The following is a 24,317-nucleotide window of genomic DNA, read 5'->3' on the forward strand; positions in this document are numbered from 1 at the left end:
GTGTGCACAGTGTTACATCAATGGTACAACCTACCATTCCAAAACACTGCCCCCTTTTACAACCCATCACCATGGGTCCTCCCCTGCTTTTTCAATGAATGCAACAGCTATATGTTGAATAATTATTTATTCTGTGCCATTATTTTGTATTTATTTTTTATAATATTAGTTTGGTTATGAATAGTTAACATATTACATATAGTATAAAAAATTAATGCAAAAAACAGTTGAAAAAGTTAGTTATTCTGTTCCATTATTTTATTTAAATAGTTCTCAGTGTTTATGAATAGTTATATTTAATATATTTCTTACAGTATATAATATAATTTTATGGAACAAACAGTTGAAAAATATATTTATTCTGTGCCATTTATAGTTTTAAAATAATCTCAGTATGTTTATGAATAGTTATATTTATTCTATTTCTTAAAAAAAAGATTCTTTCACATTTTAAATCAAATGATGTACGCAATTAAATGATTTAAAAATGGGGTTTTAAATTATTATTTAAATATAACATGATATTCTACAATTTATCGTCTATTTTTAAATTAACTGAATGTAAAATTTTAATATATTTTTTATTGTTTAGGGTTAGGGTTAAATTTGTCAGTAGTGAACTCTATTTCAAATCCTTATATAACTATGTGCAGTAAATAACAATTATACATAAAACATCTTTAACAATCGAAATTACAATATAAACATAATAATAAAAATATCATCATAAAACATCATAAAACAACAAATAGATAAAGCTTCTCAAAACATGGCAATTTTGCATTTACACTTTATTATTTAGTTTTTACATTTATTTTTAATAGAACTATTGTTCTTAAAATACAACTATAATATATACAGTCGAGTGCATAGGTTTGCGTCCCCCTTTTGTCTCATAAGTTTACACACACCTTTCAGAATGTATGCAGATATAATATAATATAAAGAAGAGACTTTTAAACAATCGCTGTAGTTATGACTTTTAAATTATACATTTGACTTTTATTTTGTAATTAACTGAACCATCGCAGTTTCCGAAACGAAGCGCAACGTGGTTTCAGGAGAGGTAGTACGAGACAAGGTCCAAAACGTATATATATGTATTTATTGTACTAATTATATATTTTAACATGACCGAGGGCAAAACATTAGAGAAGCCGGCAAAAAACCTTCTTGCTCTGAATCCAAAAGAGGATGCAGAATTTCAGAAAAAGGTGCAGCAAGTGAAGAAACGTCCGAAAACGGTATGAAGCGTGAACATGTGGCGACCGGAGTTAAAACGTGGTTACAGTCGAATTTGTCGGATCATCATTTAATCAGCCAGCTTTAATAGCCAATATTAGGTAATAATGCAATGTTTATTATAGTGTGAACAGTAAAGTCTACAATTTACACTTTGTTCGTTCTGTCTGACATAGTTCTTTCGAGTTAAATTGCATCTTGGGATCCACGTTTCCATTCTTGTCTTGATTTTCAGTGTGTGTGTGTGTGTATATGTATATGTATGTATGTATGTGTGTGTGTGTGTGTGTGTGTGTGATATGTATATATATGTATATATATATATATATATATATATATATATATATATATAATAATTTTGACATGTTAATTGTTTTCAGGCACAGTCTCTGACACCTGGAGTTATCTATGTTGGTCATCTTCCTCGAGGATTGTTGGAGCTTCAGTTGAGAGGTTACTTTCAGCAGTTTGGCAAAGTTTTAAGACTGAGAATTTCCAGGAGTAAAAAGGTATGATGTGCTCAGTTTTCAATTAGTGCATTTGTCTTACCGTAAATTGGATATTGTATTTTCAATTTAATTTCAGTTTTAAATTCAATAGTAAAGTAAAACGGTAAATATACATTGCAAGTGATTTTACCTGTAAAAAATTCTTATTGGATTGCTAATGGAATGTTTATATCTTAACGTGGGAAGAATTCTAAAGGGTTCTAATATAACGTAAAAAGCTCCTCCTGTATTTCAGTTTATCCAATAAGGTCCTCGTTGATTCTAAGAGAAGTCTTGTTTGATAGATATTCTTTTATCATTTCTATTGTCTTTTGACAAGGGTTATTTCTTGTGTCCACAATTAACGTATCTGTTTGTCATGACAGCTGAGTAATGGCACAATCTGAAAATTACCTTTGGTGTTTGTTGCCTTAGGTAAGATTATTGTGCCGACAATAATTAGGTACATTTAGCTTATTGCCAACTTTGTCTAGTTGTGCAATGAAACCCATGTGCCTACACTGTAATGATACACACACAGTCTTGGACAGGTGTGGATAGACAATAGTCATAAAAAGAAATTATGCTTTGCTTTGAAGATTCTACTATGGATATTGTGTAATTGTCGGACACCTAGTAAGGGTATTTTAATTTAGTTTTTTTTTTTTTTACAGACTGGAGGGAGCAAAGGCTATGGATTTGTGGAATTTGAATGTGATGAGGTGGCAAAGATTGTGGCTGAGACCATGGACAACTACCTTATGGGAGAAAGGCTCATAAAATGTGAGTTGAGAGGGAGCAAGATGTTGAATAATTCATTTCTGACACAAATTTGATTGCTGTATTTTGTTCTGTTCAGGTCATGTGATGCCACCTGAGAAGGTCCATAAAAGGCTCTTTGATGGCTCCCAGAGGGGCTTTAAAAGGCCAAAGCAGCCTGCAGTGGCTCGTTATAACAAAGAACATACACCTGAAGATGTAAAGAAAATTACAGCAAAACTTTTAAGCAAAGAGGCTAAGCTACGCAAAAGACTGGCAGCAAAGGGCATAGACTACGATTTTCCTGGATTTGTAAGCATTTTTTTTTTTTTCCCAATTTTAATCAGGATGATGCTTTATCCGGTTGTGATTCAGTGTGACTATTTCTTTTATTTACTATATTTTCAGGCAATGCAATTTCCTGCAAAAAAGGCCCAATTACAAGCAGATCTTTCCATGTGTAGCGAGGTAAGCTCAAGTATTTCAAGTGTCTTTGACCAAAATAACATTATACAAAGACACTGTATGTTATAAGCAGGCCAGTGGCAGATTATATTGTCTATTGTCAGATTTTTGGAAGTTACAGAATTCTGAAATGTGTTAAATGTCTTTGAAAGTACTACACTCATAAGATTCCGTGTGGGCCTGTTTATAAGTAGTAAAGTTAACTGAATTATAGAAGTTTATGTTAAAGGGATAGTTCTCTCAAAAATGAAAATTCTCTCATGTACTCAACTTCATGCCATCCCAGATGTGTATGACTTTTTCTTCTGTGGAACACAAAGATTTTTAGAAGAATATCTCAGCGTTGTAGGTCCATACAATGCAAGTGAATGGTGACCAAAAATTTGAAGCTCCAAAAAGCACATTAAGGCAGCATCATTTATAGTAATTCATAAGACTCCAGTGGTTTAATCCATGACTTCTGAAGCGATCTTATTGACAGACAACAGTATAACTAATTTGGTTATGAACTCACATCTTGCCATTGCAGTCTCTAGGCACGATCATGATTTCAAGCTCAATTACACTTTCTAGAGTTTGATGCAGAGTGCTAGATGGCACTAGGAAGTGTAATCGAGCTTTAAATCATGATCACCAAGGATCGGTTCTCACCAAAAACCTATTGGATTGCTTCAGAAGACATTGATTAATAAACTCCTGGAGTTATATGGATTACTTTTATGCTGCCTTATGTGCTTGTTTGAGCTCCAAAGTGTTGGTCACCATTCACTTGCATTGAATGGACCTACAGAGCTGAGCTATTCTTTTGAAAATCTATGTATGTGTTCTGCTAAAGAAAGAAAGTCCTACATTTTGGGTGAACTATTCCTTTTAAGTTTCTTAAAGGCTTTATTTTCAGGCACAGAATGAAAATTACCTCAGTTATTCCAGTTGACTGGTGTGAGATAACTGTGCCGACAGAAAAATTGTGCACATTAAGCTTATTGTGAGCCATTGCGGCTCATAATGAAACCCATGTGCCAACAACACTTAATGTAGTGAATGACAAGTATACAGTGCCTTGCGAAAGTATTCGGCCCCCTTGAACTTTTCGACCTTTTGCCACATTTCAGGCTTCAAACATAAAGATATAAAACTGTAATTTTTTGTGAAGAATCAACAACAAGTGGGACACAATCATGAAGTGGAACGAAATTTATTGGATATTTCAAACTTTTTTAACAAATAAAAAACTGAAAAATTGGGCGTGTCCCGATTAATTAATCGCATATAAAAATATTTGTTGAGAAAGCCCCTCATATAACAATAATTCAATATATAATGATTATACATATTTATATCAATATATAATTATACATAGATATCGTTAAATATAAAAATATATATATAATTATATAAGAAAATAATTAGTGAGGTAGTACTTATAAATAAGTTTGAAGGACATTTCTTTGATTTTATTCGTGATTAAATATTTATGGTGTCATTTCCAAATTTTTCACCATCTCAATCCAGCCACACCCTTAGTCAGACATGCTTGTGTCACGTCTCAGGTTCGTTGCATCATAAAAATAAAATGTTTAGGTCACTGTGTTAAGTTAAATATAGTTTAATACTCAATCTTTAAACACATCTTGAGATCCCTTAGCATTTGCGCTCCAAGTGTTTTGAACGCAAGAACGTTATGCATGTCTGTGTTGTGGGTTGTTTTCTTCACTGTATAAACTGTGCATTGCTCATACAGCTGAAGTGCCCTCTGGAGTAAACAGGTGGTACTACAAGCTTGCATTCCTCACGAATCTTCCTTATTATGGTGCGATTAAATGCGTTAATTTTTTTAACGCGTTATTTTTTGTAAAATGAATCACACTGAATTAACACGTTAAATCGACAGCCCTAATTTTTACACAACCAGAGCTTTAAAGACATGTTTTTTGCCATATAGGATGCCACTCCTGTGTGCACCCCATCAATGCTAGAGAGAAGGAAATCCATCAGAGTTGAAGAGGAGGAGGAGGAGGAGGATGATGACGACAAAGAGATCATTATCAAAGCCAAATCGATCCCTGAAAACAGTGAGGATGTTGAAGACACGGACGAAGATGATGGTGAGGAAGAGAATGACCAGGAGGAACAAATGGCTTAAAAGGGAAATCCTACAGAGCTGAGCTATCTTCTGAAAATCTATGTGTGTGTTCTGCTAAAGAAAGAAAGTCATACATTTTGGGTGAACTATTCCTTTAAGTTTCTTAAAAGGCTTAAAACAGTTTAGTTTCAGGCACAGAATGAAAATTACCTCAGTTATTCCAGTTGACTGGTGTGAGATAACTGTGCCGACAGAAAAATTGTGCACATTAAGCTTATTGTGAGTCAATGCGGCTCATAATGAAACCCATGTGCCAACAACACTTAATGTAGTGAATGACAAGTATATACCTTTACACGACCAGAGCTTTAAAGACATGTTTTTTGCCATATAGGATGTCACTCCTGAATGAAATCCATCAGAGTTGAAGAGGATGATGCGACGAAGAGATCATTATCAAAGCCAAATCAATCCCTGAAAACTGTGAGGATGTTGAAGACACGGAAGAAGATGATGGTGAGGAAGAGAATGAGCAGGAGGAACAAATGGCTTAAAAGGGAAATCTAATATAAAATAAAGACTTTAATCCCTGTTTTAAGAGGGACACTGGATTCACTGTTTTCAGAGCCATTTCTTTGTGACTACTCCTCAGTCCTCCACTACAGCCTGGAGAAGAGAGGAACACCGTGTCCTGATTGTCATATTTTTATAATTGGGGAAAACTGCCTAAATGTTAATGTAATGTGTTGATTTGAGGTTTGTTTTATACAGATCATAAATTGGTTGCATTTAATGTGCACTTTTTAGTCTCCCAGAGGGAGAGTAAAATCTTATTGACTGTCTAATACACATAGTATGTGTGTAAGGCTGATTTGAAAGTATAAGTCTGGAGCAGAGAGCTGAAAATGACTATAAATATGCTGTATTTGACAATATTTGCAATGTCTGTATGTGGTATTCAGTCAATCTTTTTCTGACATAGTGAAATGTTATTAAACTTTTTGCTTGATGAAAACAGTATTAAATAAAATTATTATTATTTTCAGTTGGTATTTTTTATTATTGATAAATTGACACTTAACCAAATGCTCATATAAATGTTGTGGAAAAATATGGATCAAAGGAAAACTGCAATTCTCAAAATGAACAATAGATGGAGGTGTTTTCCATTGCTGTATTGGATTTAATGCCCATTGTTTAGCTACACAAGGAAAGACCATGTGGCAACTATTTGTGGCAGGATTTCTAGTATGAGGATGTAAATAATATATGTTGCCCACAGTGTAGAAGAAACTACTGATAAAATTGGTGCATGTGCTGAGATTACGTGTATAATAAGAAAAGAAATGCAATGCATCTGCAAACCATCCTAACATAATGCCTTAAATATACTCAGACTGATGACAAATGCAAGCAGATCAGTAGATTCGAGAGCTGAGGTGTGTAGCGCATGCGCAGACCGGCTCTATCATTGTGTCTACAGGAGCAGCAAAACCTCGCTTACATTTCATAACCCAACCCGTGTTGTTTCACACAGAAACCACCACGATATTCGTCAGGGTACGTATAATACCTATTATTTCAACCAAACTTGTCATTCTCGCTATTGGTTTTGTGGGAATTCCCGCGGTTTTGACAGTTTATTCGGCCGGCTAATAAGAGGTAGCATAGCCGGCTAGATAATCAATGAAAAATAATCAAATTCACACAGATTTGCGCTGAAAACGCTTGGTATTTTAACAAAGATCGGGTTTTATTAAAATAGTATATTTGACATGGTAAAGTGTATAGGGAACAAAAGAAAGGCATCTTTAAAGCCGGTCGTTGGGAGTAAAGCATCCAATTAAAGGTGATTTTCAGATACTACAGAAGTATCCATGTAAATTTACCTGTTAAATGTATTATTTATTATTTTTATGTTTTAGTTTTTTTATTGTTGTACATACGGTGATTTTGATGAGCAATAAGCACATTTTCACATGGTTATGCTGAATATTGCTGTTATTACATGGTCATGTAGCCTTGTGTTGAGTAGTTTGGTTGAATTTCCTGTATTCAGTTTTAAATACATGTGATTTAACATATTATACTGCTTATTTATTCACGAGTTAGAAATAATTAAATGGTTGTCACTTTTCATAGGTCTCAGCTGTGTGGTTTGGGGGAGGTGAACATTTTGACTGACATTAAGACAGGTTGAGCATTCAATATGATGTGTAATTAGTGTGTGTGTTATATTTGAGTGAGATCAGTGTGTATTACTAAATGTATGAACCCCTTTGTGTGTTGCTTATGATCTTTGAAGAATAAGGAGGCATAGATATATGGTACAAGCACAGACTTGAAATGTAAACTCAACACAATAAAACTGCATGTGACAGTGCAAGCTAAACACACACATGCATTGGGGCTCTAAAGTCTGAATCCACTAGAGAAAATAACATAACATAACAATTTGAGTGAAAACGTGAATTTCAGAATTTCTTAATACTTGGTATTTCCGCCTTTTGCTTTGATGACAGCATGCAGTCACGCTGGAATTGGCTCTACAGGTTTGTGCAAAATAATAGAACTAGAAATAGTGCAGAAAAGTAAAAAACACATCTTAATTTTACATCATGGCTTTTGTAAATTTTTCTAAATCAAAATTATGTAATAGTGAGCATCTGGTAATCTTAATATGAATCTTATCCAATTAATAGATTTAGTCTACTGTTTGTATCTGTGCATTGGGGAGGCAGGTATCATAGACATCATTTAGATCATGGCTAGAGGTAGACTGATATATCGGTTGCACAGATTAATCGGTGCCTATAGTTGCTTTTTGGAACTATCGATTATCTACAAAAATCTATGCCAATAGATGCCAATTGTTTTTTTATTCCTCCATGTTCCTCAGATAATTACGTTTTTTTTTAAATGAAGTGAGGGCATGCAAAGAAAAATGCGATTATATGAAGACATCCCTCATCAGCACATACATTGTGTCTCTAATAGTGCTGTCATGGTTATGAAATTTGGCAAATAATTTGACAAATAATTGCGATTATGACTTAACGCAACTAAATTTTATTTACAGAGCACTTTCAAAAACCGCACTAGGTACAAAAGTGCTGTACACAGAGTTGCAAAAAATAAAATCACTTACATAAAGCTTAGGAATACAACAAGCATTTAAATCTGACAAAGACAGGATAAGAGGAATTGACATAGTACAATTTATAATGCAATTAATTAAAAGCTAGTGAAAATAAATACGTTTTTAAGGCCCCCTGGAAAGACACTAGAGACGGAGGTGATTTCATGGCCAACGGAAGCTCTTTCCAAAGTCTTGGGGCTGCCACCGCAAATGCTCTATCACCTTGAGTTTTAAGGCGAGATCGAAGAACCGACAGACACATCTGATCACCAAAGCAGAGAGACCTTGAAGGTTGATGCAAACTTATTAAAGCAGAGATGTACTCTGGTGCTAAACCATGGAGAGCCTTAAATACATATAGCAAGACCTTGTACTGGATTCTGGATTGGATCGGTAACCAATGTAGTGAAATCAATACCGGGGTAATATGGTCTCTTTCCCTGGTTCCAGTTAAAAGCCTAGCAGCTGAATTCTGGACCAGCTGCAGGTGAGAGATACAAAGCATTACAATAGTCCAAACGAGAAGACACAAAGGCATGAACCTTCTCCAAATCATCAAAAGAGAGGATGGAATTCAACTTTGCTAAAGATCTAAAATGGAAAAAGCTTTGACGAAGTTAATGATGATTAATTGTCTCTTTTAGGGCTTAACAATTAATTGTCATATCAATTGTCATATTTCTTAATGTGTGCATCATACACCTTAAGAAGTAATTTTTACATATTTCACTTAAGATACAGTACTGTGCAAAAGTCTTAGGTACAGAAGATGTTTACAAAAACATTTGTCTTAAGATGGTTATTTATATTTACAGCTTTAGTGTGTCAATAGGAAATATAAATGTTAGCCTCCCAAACATTATGCAAATAGAAAAGATTAGAATAGAAGAACAGGGAGCCCTGCAACAGATGTCATGGCCCCCACAGAGCGCCCACTGAACATCGTGTCAGTCTGAGATTTCATAAAGATACAAAAGCTTAAATAGATAGAAGAACTGTGGTGAATTCTCCAAGATGCTTGGAACATCCGATCAGCCAAAACAAATAAAAAAAATATATATATATATGTAATTTTAATTATAATTGTATCACTCCACAGAAATAGAGTAAGGGTGTGTCTCCTAAGTGTCATTGCATCTTATTAACACGATTGTTTAATTGAAGCCGGAGTGCTTTTTATTCTCTATCAAAGTTTATATTTGTTCATTTGTATTTTCGTGATTAAATCGTTTGGCCACGATGCAGCTCAGTGTTGCTCGGGAATGACACACAAATGCACCGTTTATAGCATTTATATATTCCCTTAAAATTCTCTTATTTGGGCATTAAGATGTGATTGGAATTTCAAATGCACAATAATCTCGGTTATCTCAATTAAATATCTCAGTTATTTAAAAAATAATGCGATATGACAATTATTTTATAATCGCAACAGGTCTCCAACTTCATATATTGTCAATAATAATAATAAGAATACAGTATATTGGCTATAAAAATCTTAATTTGGTTCATTATAGAGCATTGCAACTGAGCCCCATCCCAAAGTAAGAGTCTCCAGTGTGTTTCTGGCTTGTAGTGTTAAAAGTCCCACGTTATGCACCAATCTTCTTTTTTCTGATTATTATTGGGATTTTGGTTAAAAAATAAACTACATCTGGGATTTTATTAATTTTGTACTCTGGCCTCTATGTCTGTGCTGTCTAAGAAAACGTTGTAACATTCTATGAAACGATTAAAAAAACTATCGGCCAATTAATTGGTAATCAGCCTTTTCCACCACATTAGTTATCGGTATTGGCAATATCAAATATCGGTCTACCTCTAGTGGAATTATTGCAGTTACCTTCTTTACACAACCAAAATTTTTCAACCTGGTAGTTTCTAGTAATCTATTTGATGTAGCATGCTTTCTGAAAAATAACGTCACTGAATAATTTGCAGATCGTCAAATTGTTGCTCTTTGAGAGAATCCCACCCGGTGTGTGTACTTAAAAGGATAGTTCACCCAAAAATGAAACTTCTTTCATCATTCAGTCACCCTTATGTTGTTCTAAACCTTTCTTCCATGGAACACAAAAAGAGATGATGAGAAGAATGTTAGCTTCAGTCACCAGTCACCTTCTTTATACAAAAAAAGAAGCATTAAAGTGAATGGTGACTCACCTATTTTGTGTTCCACTGAAGAAAGAAAGTCAAACAGGTTTAAAGCAACATGAGGGTTACCGAGTTTTCATTTGAGGGTGAGCAATCCCTTTACGCCGAGTGGAATTCCTCTTGCTTTATGCCACAAAGCCTTGTAGCTGTTGTGTGGTCAGTAAAAAAATAGTTAAAAGCAAGTGAGTAGGACTTTGAGTTGTCTCCATCAAAGGGCCTTTCTGCTTTTCTGCAAAGTGGCTTCTGATCTGAGTTGACAAAATAGCAAGTTTGGCTGCATTGGCGTTTGATGTCCAGGGGTTGTACTCAGCTAACAGCTAAATTTTCTCATCCTGAACAGGCAGGACTGCTGAATTATGATGCAATGCTGTGCCGGACCCTCTCTCTCATGCTCTAGTTACCACCACTTCTCCTGCCGCTGCTAGTGGTTTGGCTGCCTCTCTCCTTAAAAGAAAAAAGTAGAAATCGCAATCCACATCAGCTGTTGTCTAGTCACATATGGTGCATCGTTTGCATTCCCGAGCCTGCATCCCCTCCACTCCGCCTGTGGCACTCTTTGGATTCATAACCACAGGATATTAATAAGTGTTGTTTTCTAGTTTTCCCTGGATCGGGTGGGCTAAAGGCAATTTTTCCTCCCCACTGCCACACGGGTGGTGGCGGGACATCGTAGGCCATGGAGCCCAATATGGAGTACTGTCTAACACAGGTGCTACAGAAAGATGTGGCCCGCAGGTTGCAAATGGGTCCAGAGCTCATCGACTACATCATAGACGCAGACAAGTGTCAAGACCTGGAAAGTGACCAGACTGCACTAGACAAAATGGTGGATGGTATCGCCACCTCCTGGGTAAACTCCAGCCACTTCAAGGTAAAAAAGGTTATACAGAATTATATACCATTTAGATGTTCATCCATAATGGTTTGCAGGTTTCAACCTGACTGAAAGAAAGGGCTTTTTTTTCCTGGCTTACAATTTAGGCCTTGAAACGACTCATTGAGGGTTGCTCATCGCAAACAGAATGGACTTTTGAGGTCACTGGAACATTTACTGGCATTAATGTTGACATTGCAAAATCAAACACAAAGCGAAACTTCACTTTGCATCCACATTCTTAGAAGACGATTAAAGGGATAGTTTACCTAAAAAAGAAAACTCTGTGATGATTTACTCATCCTTATGATGTTCCAAACCCATATGACTTTCTTCCTTACATAAAACATTAAAGAAGTTTAGCAAAATGTTCTAGCTGCTCTTTATATGTAATGAAAGTATCATACATTCTTCACTGATAAAATTATTGAAATCTCATCCATGCATGTGCATTGATTTGATGTCAGTGACGCCAAGCTGCATTGTTTCTTACGTCATTTTATCCAATGTGATTAGTTTGAATATTTAGAAGTGTAAATGAGATTTGAGAGCTACTGTGAACTGACAGATTTTCAGTAAACCGCAACTTAAATTTTGATCTGTTTCTTTTGGAAGAAAGAAAGTTATATAGATCTGAAATTACACCTGTTATAATAACTATTCCTTGAAAAGCGTAGATAGCAGGCTAATTGCTGATATTCATCTTCGTTCTAGTCTCTTTGGTTTAAAGACCTCAGGCCTTTGTTGAATTACAGGGTTTATATTAATACTGTTATTAGTTTAATTTCATACATGATAATTTATGGGATAGGCATCTTAAATTGTGAACTGTCTACAGGAGACATTTAAGGTGGGTGACTGGCTTTGACCATATTATAGTCTTCTCAATTATGGGTTTCATTTCCAAGAATATCCAGCTCTTACAGTGGCAAATAATAGGCTCTGGGAATCATGCCAAAAATAATTTTAAATGAAAAGTTCACCCAAAACAAAAAATGATCTCATCATTTCATGGAACCCCAGATGTGTATGCTTTCTTTCTTCTGCAGAACACAAACAAAAGATTATCTCTACTCTTTAGGTCCATACCTACAGAGTATAAATATTATATTTTTGAAGCTCCAAAAGCACATAAAGGCCACATAAGATTCCAGTTGTGTAAATCCATGTCTTCTGAAGATATCCAATTGGTTTTGGGTGAGAAAAAATAACTACGGTAATTTTCCACTACAAATCTTGACATCAGCGATCTCCTTGGCAATCATGATTTTAAGCTCAAGCACTAGGAAGTGTAATTCGCTTTAAATCATGATCATGCCTAGAGACTGCAGTGGCAAAATGTACAGTGAAAAAGGAGTTACATTTTGGTTTGTTCTCACCCAAAATAGATTAGATGGCTTCAGAAGACTAAAGATTAAAACCACTGGAGTCATTTGTATTACCTTTATGTGCTTTTAGGAGCTTTACATATTTGGTTTCCATTCACTTAAATTTTATGGACCTACAGAGGTGAAATATTCTTCTAAAAATCTAAGTTTGTGTTCAGCAGAAGAAAGAAAGTCATGCACATCTGGGATGGCATGAGGGTGAATATATGATGAGAGAATTTTCATTTATGGGTGAAAATTTAAGGAACAACCAGGAGACAGTTTGCCTTTGAAATATCCATCTTACAGCATTATGTTGCTGAGACAAAACTGTCCATATGTTTATTTGTGTAGGCCTAAACATATTGTGTGAGTTTTCCCTATGACTAGCACAGCGCCAATTCTCTCGGGTCAGCTGATGCTCTGGGGTTGGTAGGCACATGATGTGATTAATAGACTTAAAAAAAGACATTGGGTGCACATTTTGCATGAACAACCTACCCTCGTTTGAACCGTTATTAGGAGAATGTGTCTTTCACCTATAAGGATTCAACCAAAAATTTATTCTGTCATCATTTACTCACCCTTATGTTGTTCTAAACCTGTATGACTTTCTGTCTTTTGTGGTACAAAAAAATGAAATGTATGGCTGAAATGTTCAGTCTCCATCACTATTCACTTTCATTGTATTTAAATAAAAGATGCAGTGAAAGTGAGTGGTGATTGTGGTTGTCAACCCTTAACATTCTGCCTAACATTTCCTTTTGTCATATGGGTTTTGAAACAACAAGAGTTTGATTAAATGATGACAGAATTTTAATTTTTGGGTGATTTTTCCTTAACTGTAATGTTTCAGCCAGTGTTCTGTGTGATGTCATGTGTTAAGAAAATTTCAGTATAGAGCTGGAGGAATGGGGTGGAGGCTTATTTTAGGAAAGTGATTTTCAACGTCTGGTTTGGCTCGTTGTCAGGAAGCAGTACCCTGTTGCAACTGCCTGAGAACAAATGATTTCACTCCCGCCTCATTTTAATAACAAGCACCAGCCTTGCCAAAGAGCAATTGATGATTAGAGAAATATGTAAGGTATTCGGGCAGGGCTTGGGTGAGGTTGGTCTTACAATTGAGATGTGGCTGTATCAGAAAATGAAGTTTGACATTAAAGGATTAGTTCACCAAAAATGTTTAATCCTCTCATGATTTACTGACATTTAAGCCAATGTTTCCCAACCTTGGCACACTTTTTACGACTAAACAAATTTGAGGGACACCACTATCCCACATAAGCTAACTATCGTCAATATTTTTCTTTTCAAGAACTTCTCCATGTTTTCTGTCCATCTTAGCAGCATGTTTACATGTAATGTTTGAAATTTGGTTATACAAAAAAAAAGCGTTAGACTTTCTTATTGTCCGTCATTTTGACAGAGAGGGTCATAAAAATTCTGTAATCTATTATTACCCGTCATTTTAATTTTCATATTTTAATGATAATAAGACATTTAATAGCTTTTATTTTAGTTCACATTTATAATCACAAACTTACAGGACGAGCATATAGCAGATTATGCATTTATTTATTTATGAAGAGAACAGATGAACAACAGAGACACCACACGAAGCAGGTGAATGTTTTATTTCCCCCAGTGACCACTAAAACATGACACATGTACAACGCAATATTACAAAAACAAATACTATTAAAATATGAACAAAACAGAACTCAATCAACAACTCAAAGACGCATTAATCATTGCTCTCCACAATCACAAAAGTGAAGAATATGGTATAAAAATGGCAAATTACTACGAAAGGTGAGGAGATTGGATCCATGAAATTACAAAAAAAAAAATTCATGCATTTATTTATTTTGTGGAATTTGATAATTTTCCGCAGCACACCTGATAATCTTTCACGGCACACTAGTATACCGCAGCACAGTGGTTGGGAAACACTGCTTTAAGCTATCCCAGATGTGTATGTCTATCCATCTTCAGCAGAACCTATATAATATTTTTATAAGCACATTTCAGCTCTGTCTGTTCATACAATGAAACCGAATGGGTGCCGTGAGGCTGCTGGCTGTTTGATGGTACAAAAGGCATATTTAGGCAGCATAAAAGTATTCCACACAACTCCAGTCGATCAATGAATGTCTTCTGAAGCAAATCGATAGGTCTGTGTAAAAAATAAATCAATACTTTAAAAAAAATTTTTCTCATAATCCTTAGTAGGTCATCGTGGTGTCGTGGTTACTCACCTCAATCCGGGTGGCGGAGGACAAGTCCTATGCTCATTGTGCTTGACACCGAGGAGACTCCCAGCATGTGGAGGCTCATGTTACTCTCCGCAATCCATGCACAACTTACCACTTGCTCCATTGAGAGCGTGAACCCTTAATCGTGACCACGAGGAGGTTACCACATGTGACTCTACTCTCCCTAGCAACCGGGCCAATTTGGTTGCTTAGGAGACCTGATTCGATCTCGCGACTCCAAGGGTGGTAGTCAGCATCAATACTCGCTGAGCTACACAGGCCCCCAATAAATCGATAAGCAAAACTTTATTAACTTTAAAAACTGCTACCAGTTGAGCTATCACGGAGCTGTCGTGTGATGTAAGCGCAATGGAGAGTTCAAGCGAGAAGTCAGAAGCGTGCACTTTGTATACAACAGAGGAACAAACATCACACAAGTGTTAGGTCATTTCAAACAGAAATACACTGGTGGGCAGAAGCAACAATTTAAAGTTAAAAACTTTTAAATTATTGGGGCCAAAATTCCACCACAGTGTTGTGAAAGACTGATCTCCAGTTATTGGAAGTGTTTGGTTGCATTTGTTGCTGTTAAAGTTAGCAGTGTCAGAACCAGCCATTAAGTATTGGGGGCAGTAAGTTTTCACATGGGTGATATAGGTGTTGGATAACGTTTTTGCTTCAATAATATATATATATATATATATATATATATATATATATATATATATTATTGACTTATTCAGGTTGCCTTTGTTTTATGTTATGTCTCGTTTTAAGATCTAAAACAATTTAGTATGGAAAATACACAAAATAGAAGAAATCAGCAGTGGGGTTAAATACCTTTTCACAGCACTGTAAGTAATGCCAACTACTTAAGAGGCATCTAAGTGCCTGACAGCTTTGGACCGATCATAGTGTGGTTGTTTTGGTAAAAAATAATAGATTGTTTGGCTTCTTATGGGTTATGACTTTTAAAGTAGTCCATCCCTTGGAGAATTGTCTGTTATAATAGATAAAGTGAAAGTTTTTGTCTTGTTGGTTATGATAATTTCTGATAAAAATCCTTTAATTGATAGGTTAACTTAATTTAAAGGCTTTTGTGGTTGTTATTGTAAAGGTTATGGTTATTATGTTGTAATAGTGCTATTGTACATCTTAATGCTGTTTAACAATGACTTTTGAGTAACAACAAAGTTAAAGTACAAATCATGTGCTGACATGTTGTTTGACATGTTTTCATCCCTACCATGATGTTTATCTGATTGTAAATGTAGTCTAGACTTTCAATCCAGAGTACCTGTTTAGCCTGTTTGAAAGTCAAAACTCTCTGAGCACACAGGATGTGATGAATTATAATTTTGAACCTACAAGAAAAGCGCTAAGTCTTTAATGTTTTCTATAAATCATTTGTCCATTTATCTTAATCCAAGCATCCTGCCTTGGCCCAGTTTGCACAATTATTGAGTCAGTTTTGTACTGAGGTGTATTGAAAGCCATTTTGCACACCCTTCATGATGTGTTTGCCAGGATAAGGGTTGGGGAAAATTCAGAATTTAATTGGCTGACTCTTTCTTAACTTATTAATTGCTACCTCAATTCAAATTTAGGAATTAAATTGAACTATACTGATCTATGCCGTTTTGCACCCTTGGCATCTTAGTGTGGGCAAACATAACTTCCAAGGGGGCTCTTTATGCCTGTAGTCAGTCAGGTTGCAGGTGTTTACATCGAACAGCTCTCATTAGCTAGTCCTGCTGCTCATCTAAAATTGCTTTAAGCCATCTTTACACCGCGGGTGGCATGTCGCTAAACTTTGCGATCTGTGTCGCCGGTGGGTGTTCCTACTGCTGCCGCCACTCTAGGCTGCACAACTGGCCATAGTAGCATATGAAAAGCTGTTTACAGATGAAACCAGGTCATAACTATGTATGTGGTTAAAGACAAATTGCATAGAACAGTGAAATCGCTCTCAGAAATTTTGAAATTCTCCTCCGTCTTGCCTGCACTTGAGTCAACTCCAGTATATCACACTCACCCTCCCTGGAGTCAGATGACACAAGCTGCTCTGTCTTCACTATCATTGGTAGTTGCTTGCGAATGTCGCTCGTCATTTGCATAAAGTTTACATTTCCTCAACTTGTATTGTCGTTCTCCATGCCGATCTCTGTCGCCAATGGTCGCGACAGCTTGTGTCGCTGGAAGTTGCTGTTTTTTTTTATTAATGCTCGAACAACAATAACATAAGAACATTGAGGAAGTCGATGTCCTCTCATTGAAAATGAATGGGATGGTGTCGCTGTCTCACGTGATGTCGCTGTTGGGGCGAATGGGGCTTTAGGGATACCGCGCTCATACTTGTATTTGTGGATCCGGTGTTGTGCTGACTTTGGCTACTCTTATGAGCAGAGCGCTAATTCAGTTCATACAGACTACATATTTATTTAATTAAATAGCAGCCGTTTGCAATTTAAGTCACTTAACGACCAGCTTTTCTGGAGGTGAAAACGTCCGTTGTAACAAACAGAAATGGAAAGGGCTTTCATTGTAAAGCCCTATTCGGATGGGATTAGATTTATATGGGCAGGGAGAGTTATGTAATATTTATCAGAACTTCTCAGTAATTTCAATATCGTGCAAATCGGATATGTCAGTAATTTTTACGGAAATTTTACGGACTGCACGTTCCCACATTGGTCAAAATTACAGCAGGTTTTACCTACTATAAAACAGCCTGTAAAAATAATCTCTGGTAATGTTAATTCAGTCCGAACTGACATGTTAGTAAAGATAGTTCAAGCCATTGAGCCCTTTAAATATCACTGTTTCTTAAGTTCTCAGAGAGCCTGAAATTGATGTTTGTAAAGGGAAGACACCAGAAAATGTAAGACGCGCTTCACAACTTCAGATAATGCTGTCTGTTGTGTTTGCACTGATGCAAGTTTTTCTGCATGTTTGGACTGTTGAGTGTTTATTTACCCATGTAAAAGAGAAAGGAGCAGTGTTTTATTATGATTTGAGCAGAGTGAATGCGGGAAATTTTGTTGAGCCCCATAACATTTTGTTTCGGAACAATGACATAGTGTGTGAAGGGATTGTCTATATTTTAATTCAAGAGTAATATAAGATTACATGCTTGTTAATGTCAACACTTCTGTTGTATTAAGCCAGATATTCCTATCAATTTCTTCTAATAATCACTGATACATATGCTCATGTTTAATATTTCCTGCATAATTAATCAACACAGTATACATTTTCTAATAGGTTAATTATGCATGACAGCAGTGTTTAAATGCAGTAGACACACCCATGTCTTTGATTTTTACAAACATCACTTATCTCATGTGAATCGACATATTACATATTACAGATGTTCGCAGTCAGGGCCGCCCCCCTGGCAAAGGCGAATTAGGCGGTTGCCTAGGGTGCTAAAAGACAGAAAGCTGGCTGGTAAATGTTTTAGTCTACCAGCCACCTTGGCTGGTGGGCTAAAAAGATAATTTCGGACACTGCTTCCATGTGGAACTAAGGGTGGTTTTACATATAGTCTATTTTAAATTAGAACCAGCTACAAATTACCTCAGTGCTTTTGGTGTTTAAATGTAAGTGGACTTAAAAGAGGCCCCGGTTTCTTTTTTGGTCCTCTTTGCATTGATATGATCTCAGATCCTTTGTTGTTCACTCCACAACTCTTTCAGAACTCAGACCACATGGCAGTCACGATTATGACATTTTGCTAACAATAAATGTTCAACTAGTATAGATGGACACATGTTTACAATATGTCCATGTTGCAACATGTCATGTTTTGAACTGCTGAAATAGAGAATGTAACTCTTGTCATTTGAAGAAGGCTCAAAGTTTAGTATGGCTGTATAACCTCCATGCTGTTTGTTTAGTGCACTGGAATGTTGAGTTGGTGAAGACATCATATATTTGGTAGGTTGTGTTTGTGTACCCTGTAATGTCATCATGCTTCAGCTTGAGTAAAAATTGTGTAAGAAAAGTGTACTAATTTCTCATTTGCTGTCATTAAATTGTATTGCATATAGTATCTGCATTTTATTACACAACTCTCTGGAATACTTTATTACGATTGGTCATCATGCCATTCAGCGGTCTGATTTAATAATAATAACAATAAAGAAAAAACATTATATAATAATGATCACACATCTTTCCTACTTCTTTCACTGTGATCTTTACAAGAAAGGTTATAAAATAATTTACAGTAAAATCAACAACTCACGCCATTTATTTATTCATTTGGCAAGTAGTTGTGTAATAAGCGGGATAATGAGCAGTCAGGTGGTAGGGATGGGCAATACAGCTACAAAAATTAGATCTCGATATTTTTCAGCCTATTGATGATAATCAATACAGTATGTATGTTGTGCCACAACATTAAAACCACCTGCCACCAATATTGTGTAGGTCCCCCTCATGCCGCCAAAACAGCTCTGACCTGTCGAGGCATGGACTCCACAAGACCTCTGAAGGAGTCCTGTGGTATCTAGAGCCAAGATTTTAGCAGCATTTTAGCATCCTTAAGGTCCTGTAAGTTGCGAGGTGGGGCCTCCATGGATAGAACTTGTTTGTCCAGCACATGCTTAATCTGGGGTGTTTGGAGGCCAAGTCAACACCTTGACATTTTTGTCATGTTACTCAAACCACTCCTGGACAATTTTTGCAGTGTGACAGGGCGCATTATCCTCCAGAAAGAGGCCACTGCCATCAGGGAATACCGTTGACATGAAGGGGTGTACGTGGTCTGCAGCAATCTTTAAGTAGGTGGTATGTGTCAAAGTAACACCACATGAATGCAAGGACCCATGGTATCCCAGCAGAACATTGCTCAGAACATTACACTGCCTCTGCCGGCCTGCCTTCTTCCCATAGTGCATCCTGCTGCCATCTCTTCCCCAGGTAAACGATGCACATGCACCCGGCCATCCACATGATCTAAAGGAAAACATCATTCATCAGACCAGGCCATCTTCTTCCATTGCTCCATGTTCCAGTTCTGATGCTCACGTACCCATTGTAGGTGCTTTCGACAGTGGACAGGTCAGCATGTGCACTCTGAACGGTCTATGGCTACACAGCCCCATACTGTGGGTTCTGACACATGTCATGGCCGGTATTACGTTTTTCAGCAATTTGTGCAACAGTAGCTCTTCTGTGGGATCGGACCAGACGTGCTAGCCTTTGCTCCCCACATGCATCAATGAGCTTTGGATGCCCATGACCCTTTTGCTGGTAGGGATGCACCAATACCACCTTTTCTCTTCTGATTCCGATATCGGAAATCTCAGTATCGGCTGATACCGATCCTAAGCCAATACAAGTGTTGTTTTTTTGCATAATCAGTTTAGAATATCTTTACATTATTGTGTGGAACTCATTGGGAGTACTCTTTAATATGTGAAGAAACACAAACCTCTAATTACAGTACCAGTAATTCCAGTCTTCAAGTCTTTAGTAGAAAAGAAACCAGTTTTATTTTTGCCTTTTTTTCTTTTCTTTTTTTTCCAAAGATGTTTCAACTTGCATGGACTTTAAAGGATTCAGATCTCTTTTTTGTTCAATTTAGTAGTAAGACATCAATCCACTTTTTTTGGAACCCATTAAACTTAAATATTGTTATAAATTGTAAACAAATACTAATGACAGTAATGTATTTAATTGTGCACTTTTAAACCCTCACACTTTTATTTTGACATTCTAAACTCTCCAGAAAGTCCTGTATGTGTCTCTTTGTAGGCAAGTAGTTTAGTTAAATTCTTATTCAAATTCTGGTAAAATGCAACTCCTGTGCCGTTCTGTATGCATATTATAAATTAACTGAACTATTGAGCATCTACATCTGAGATGCTGTTCTTGAGTAGTGCTCAAATATTGCGCACTGCTGTGAAGGATAAAAATTCCTGCTAGTGCATCACCAGCATGATGTGAATTTGTGTCAACAGAGCAGCACCATTCACTAACGCACTGACGCTGCGCATACTATATATTTACTTATTAAACACAGCCTTTTTTTATTCACATATCTATCGCATGTCTTCAAATGAATTTGAATTAAATTAATGAGTCATATGAACTGCTTTAATGGGGTTATTATGGTCCTTTTATGTCATTTTTGGAGCTTGACAGTAACACACAGTATCGGATTTGGATCAAATCAGTCAGTCTTATCACGTGGCTCATTGTGCATGACACCACGGAGACTCCGCGTGTGGAGGCTCATGCTACTCTCCGTGATCCATGCACATCTTACCACGTGCCCCATTGAGAGCGAAAACCCCTAATTGCGACCACGAGGAGGTTACCCCATGTGACTCTACCCTCCCTAGCAACTGGGCCAATTTGGTTGCTTAGGAGACCTGGCTGGAGCCACTCAACACACCCTGGATTCAACTTGCGACTCCAGGGGTGGTAGTCAGCATCAATTTTCGCTGAGCTTTCATCACTTTCATATATCACTTTCATATATTTTTAATAAAATTAATTTGTGAATGAACAGGGTGTGCAAAAACAATTCAACTACTTTTTTGGTACCCAGTTCAATATTGCGAAATACTAAATTATTACTGTGGACCCAGTCAAGTGTATTTTTATATTACTGAATTATATATTTCTGCCCTATTTACTTCACCTTCACCTTGTTCAGCTGTTTCTGGATACTCTGCAGTCTCTTTCTTCTCAAAAATGTACGTAATTTAATTTTAACAGTATTAGCGTCAGTCTTTGAGAAACCCATATCAGTTGACTACTTTTCATAATGATAGATATAAAACGCTACTTTTAGTGACTAGTCAGTTGTGGAGAGCATCATTACTCAGATAGATATAAATTGAATTATATGCTAGTACATGCATAGATAGCACATCTCTTCACCATGTTTGTTTCATGTTCCTGTTCTGTCAGTTTGCATTATTCAAGCTCCCATAGTTCTGCACCTTTCCCCAATCCCTCACTCTTTTCCTCTTTCTATCTCTCCTCACCTAGCTCTCTCATCCTTCCAGCACTCCATTCCTCCTCCCCCAGTGTGATAAGTAGCATGTTTGGGCCACTTGCCCATCATGATCAGCATGTGATGTGCACAGAGCCAGGCTTACAGCAGGAGAGCACCATGATGGTGATGCAGGGTTTGATGGGATACTGAAGTACAGGTGGGAGGGTTGGGATGATTCAGTGCATTGAGTGACTGCTGTAGTCTGTCTCGCAAGATACTAAATCTGCTGAACAAGGAGACTCTTGTTAATTTGGCAATGTTCCACCTCTTTCTCTTTGTCCAGCTGTTGCCCTCCCCTTTTCCTCATTTCACAGATTTACCTCTTAAATATTAATTGCTTAAGTCACCACAGTGTTTCGTACAGTTCTGATTGCCCCAACATACTCTACACAAGTACATGCAGTCAAGAACGCTTGGCCAACGCATCGCTTGTATTCAGTCCCGTTGTACACTCTTAACATGGGCTCTTGTGCTGCTATGCAGTTAAAAATTGACATACTCAAGGGGGCGTTAGAGTTACCTTCAAATGTCTAAACTATTAAATCTATGTGGAAGACCTGTACTAAGGCTGTCAAATGAAAATTCGAAATTTGAATATTTGTCCAATTTAAAATAAAATTGTACATTAGAATGCTAAAATGGGCATTCAAATTTTGGATGTGTGCCAAGCACTTAAGATGACTTATGGGCCTTTTTTTCAGAATGTGGGTGTCAGGAGACATGTTTAAAAGGTTGAATTTAAATCTAAAAAATCTTTGCATCTAAAAAATGCATGGTCCCTTCACAAGACATTGAACAAAACTGCCAAACGTCCAGTAGAGCATGCTTTGGCAGTTGTGTCTTGACAATGCCCTGGCTTATGAGTGTCTCACTGCATAAAGTACATACACACATGTTTTTAATGAAAAGCACTGTGGTACCGCCGGTATTATGAAACTTGAATCCGTGGTAGCACTGGCACCGATATAGGCTAATGTGCAACACTAAGTTAACATAGAACCTTCTATTGAAACGTTTATTTTTCTTCAATTACTTTTTACTTAAGATTTGAGAATATGAACTGGCTAAATCATTTGACTTTATTATTTTATGCACATTTGCTGGACAATAATCAATAGCTATCACTACGTTTATATGCTCTAAAAAAACTGTTTATTCACGTGGTTTCTCCTGAATACGTGGCTTATGTGGTCGTGTAAATACATAATCTGCCTTCTTAGAGGTTTTTAGACAGTGCACATGTGCTTGAACAGACCAAATAACTAACAGCATAGAATGGAGCCCAACAACAAGTCAACACATTGGAAAGAATTCAACATTCTGGGAGCACAGTGGGAAAAGCACATACACTATAAACTATGCCCATTTAAACATACCAATGTAAAATATTGACTATCCCTTACGTATCATACATTGGGGGAATCCCTGAGTTTGACTTAAGAGGGAAACCCCACTATTGCAGAGCAATTACTCTGCAGTTCGGGATAGAAAGTTAAGGAAACAAACAGCAACAACTCTGGAAAATCTGGAAATAAAGCGAAGCAACGGAGAATAAAATAGCATAGTCTTCCTCAGATGCCATGTTTGTTATTTACACAAGTGTAATGGGGAAATTACGTTGCTGTGCATGCATATGGGAGTAAAGAGTAAGGCGCTTATACAGTGCAGCAAACGGGAACACCACTTTCTCACACCACTTTCTTTGAATATTCTAGTGTCCATATAAACATAGTCAGTGTCGTTAAAATTTTTATACAATAAAAAATCTTTTAATATATATTTAAGTGAAAATTAAGTTTCTACGCCCTGTTGACAGCCCTACCATTTGCAGCACTTTCCAGCAAAGCACTATGTTTCTGACACATTTCAGAACATAGTGATGCTCATAGAAGGTGTTTGCATTTTATGTACTTGCGTAAAGTATGTTTTGGACCTTAGGTACTGTTTTACGTTCATTAAATATTCACTTCATTCTCAAATGCTGTTTATGAATAAGTGATAATGGATGGAGGTGTAAAGAAACTGCATTACTACTTTCTGTTTTGTCCACAGTGTCCCTGTAGCACTGCTGGTCATCATCTCTCCACATTTATTCTACATTTATTTCATACTGTGAATGAACAAATGAACAACAACTCACAAAAGAGTTTTGAATTCACCCATTTTCTTGTGTTTGATTCTTTTCAATTCCACTGCATTAGAACTGATGTTCCAATGCTTGAGCATGAACAGAGCAGCCTGTGGTATTGTGTACAGAAATAATGTCTGAAAACTGAATTGAGGGGGAAATAGAGCTTGTTTTTTTATAACCCATGTCTCCAGCATTGAGCTTTTGTCAGTCTTAGCAAATGAGTGGTTTATGTTCTCTGAATATGCGTTTCTATGACATAATTATAGCTCATCATGTCCCTTTGTTTGTTTTTACATTGGAAATCTGGAAAAATGTACAGTTGTCGGGAACTGCAGATCATGTTGA

The 24,317-nt window shown here is 36.6% G+C and overlaps 2 protein-coding genes and 3 non-coding genes across 7 annotated transcripts in view; all 5 read left to right on the forward strand.

Annotated features, from left to right (window-relative positions):
- Positions 1–1,043: 1,043 nt before the first annotated feature.
- On the forward strand, positions 1,044–6,051 carry LOC127654936 (MKI67 FHA domain-interacting nucleolar phosphoprotein-like). Of its 3 annotated transcripts, none has more exons than XR_007971977.1 (7): positions 1,044–1,244; positions 1,623–1,751; positions 2,405–2,513; positions 2,590–2,801; positions 2,898–2,957; positions 4,897–5,178; positions 5,432–6,051. XR_007971977.1 is itself a non-coding variant. In XM_052142505.1 (7 exons), exons 1-6 carry the CDS (start codon positions 1,131–1,133, stop codon positions 5,095–5,097), a joined length of 825 nt encoding a protein of 274 aa, XP_051998465.1. In that variant the 5' UTR covers positions 1,044–1,130; the 3' UTR covers positions 5,098–5,139; positions 5,432–6,051. The 3 variants fall into 3 exon arrangements, 2 of the variants coding, with proteins under 2 accessions (XP_051998465.1, XP_051998466.1); XM_052142505.1 differs by having other exon boundaries at positions 4,897–5,139; XM_052142506.1 differs by having other exon boundaries at positions 4,897–5,059.
- Positions 2,129–2,254, forward strand: LOC127655430 (small nucleolar RNA ACA64). Its single transcript, XR_007972039.1, has one exon. It is a non-coding gene; the product is annotated as a small nucleolar RNA ACA64 (small nucleolar RNA).
- On the forward strand, positions 3,855–3,982 carry LOC127655431 (small nucleolar RNA ACA64). Its single transcript, XR_007972040.1, has one exon. It is a non-coding gene; the product is annotated as a small nucleolar RNA ACA64 (small nucleolar RNA).
- LOC127655432 (small nucleolar RNA ACA64) lies at positions 5,232–5,359 on the forward strand. The gene has a single exon (XR_007972041.1). It is a non-coding gene; the product is annotated as a small nucleolar RNA ACA64 (small nucleolar RNA).
- Positions 6,052–6,502: 451 nt separating the features above from the next.
- The window catches only part of clasp1a (cytoplasmic linker associated protein 1a), a 110,514-nt gene continuing 92,699 nt past the window's right edge, over positions 6,503–24,317 (forward strand). The window contains exons 1-2 of the mRNA XM_052142484.1: positions 6,503–6,597; positions 10,671–11,201. Of these exons, the coding sequence (XP_051998444.1) occupies positions 11,007–11,201 (195 nt within the window). The 5' untranslated portion in view covers positions 6,503–6,597; positions 10,671–11,006. The remainder of the gene's footprint in view (positions 6,598–10,670; positions 11,202–24,317) is intronic.

Source organism: Xyrauchen texanus, chromosome 14 (assembly GCF_025860055.1).
Source record: "Xyrauchen texanus isolate HMW12.3.18 chromosome 14, RBS_HiC_50CHRs, whole genome shotgun sequence".
Lineage (NCBI taxonomy): Eukaryota > Metazoa > Chordata > Actinopteri > Cypriniformes > Catostomidae > Xyrauchen > Xyrauchen texanus.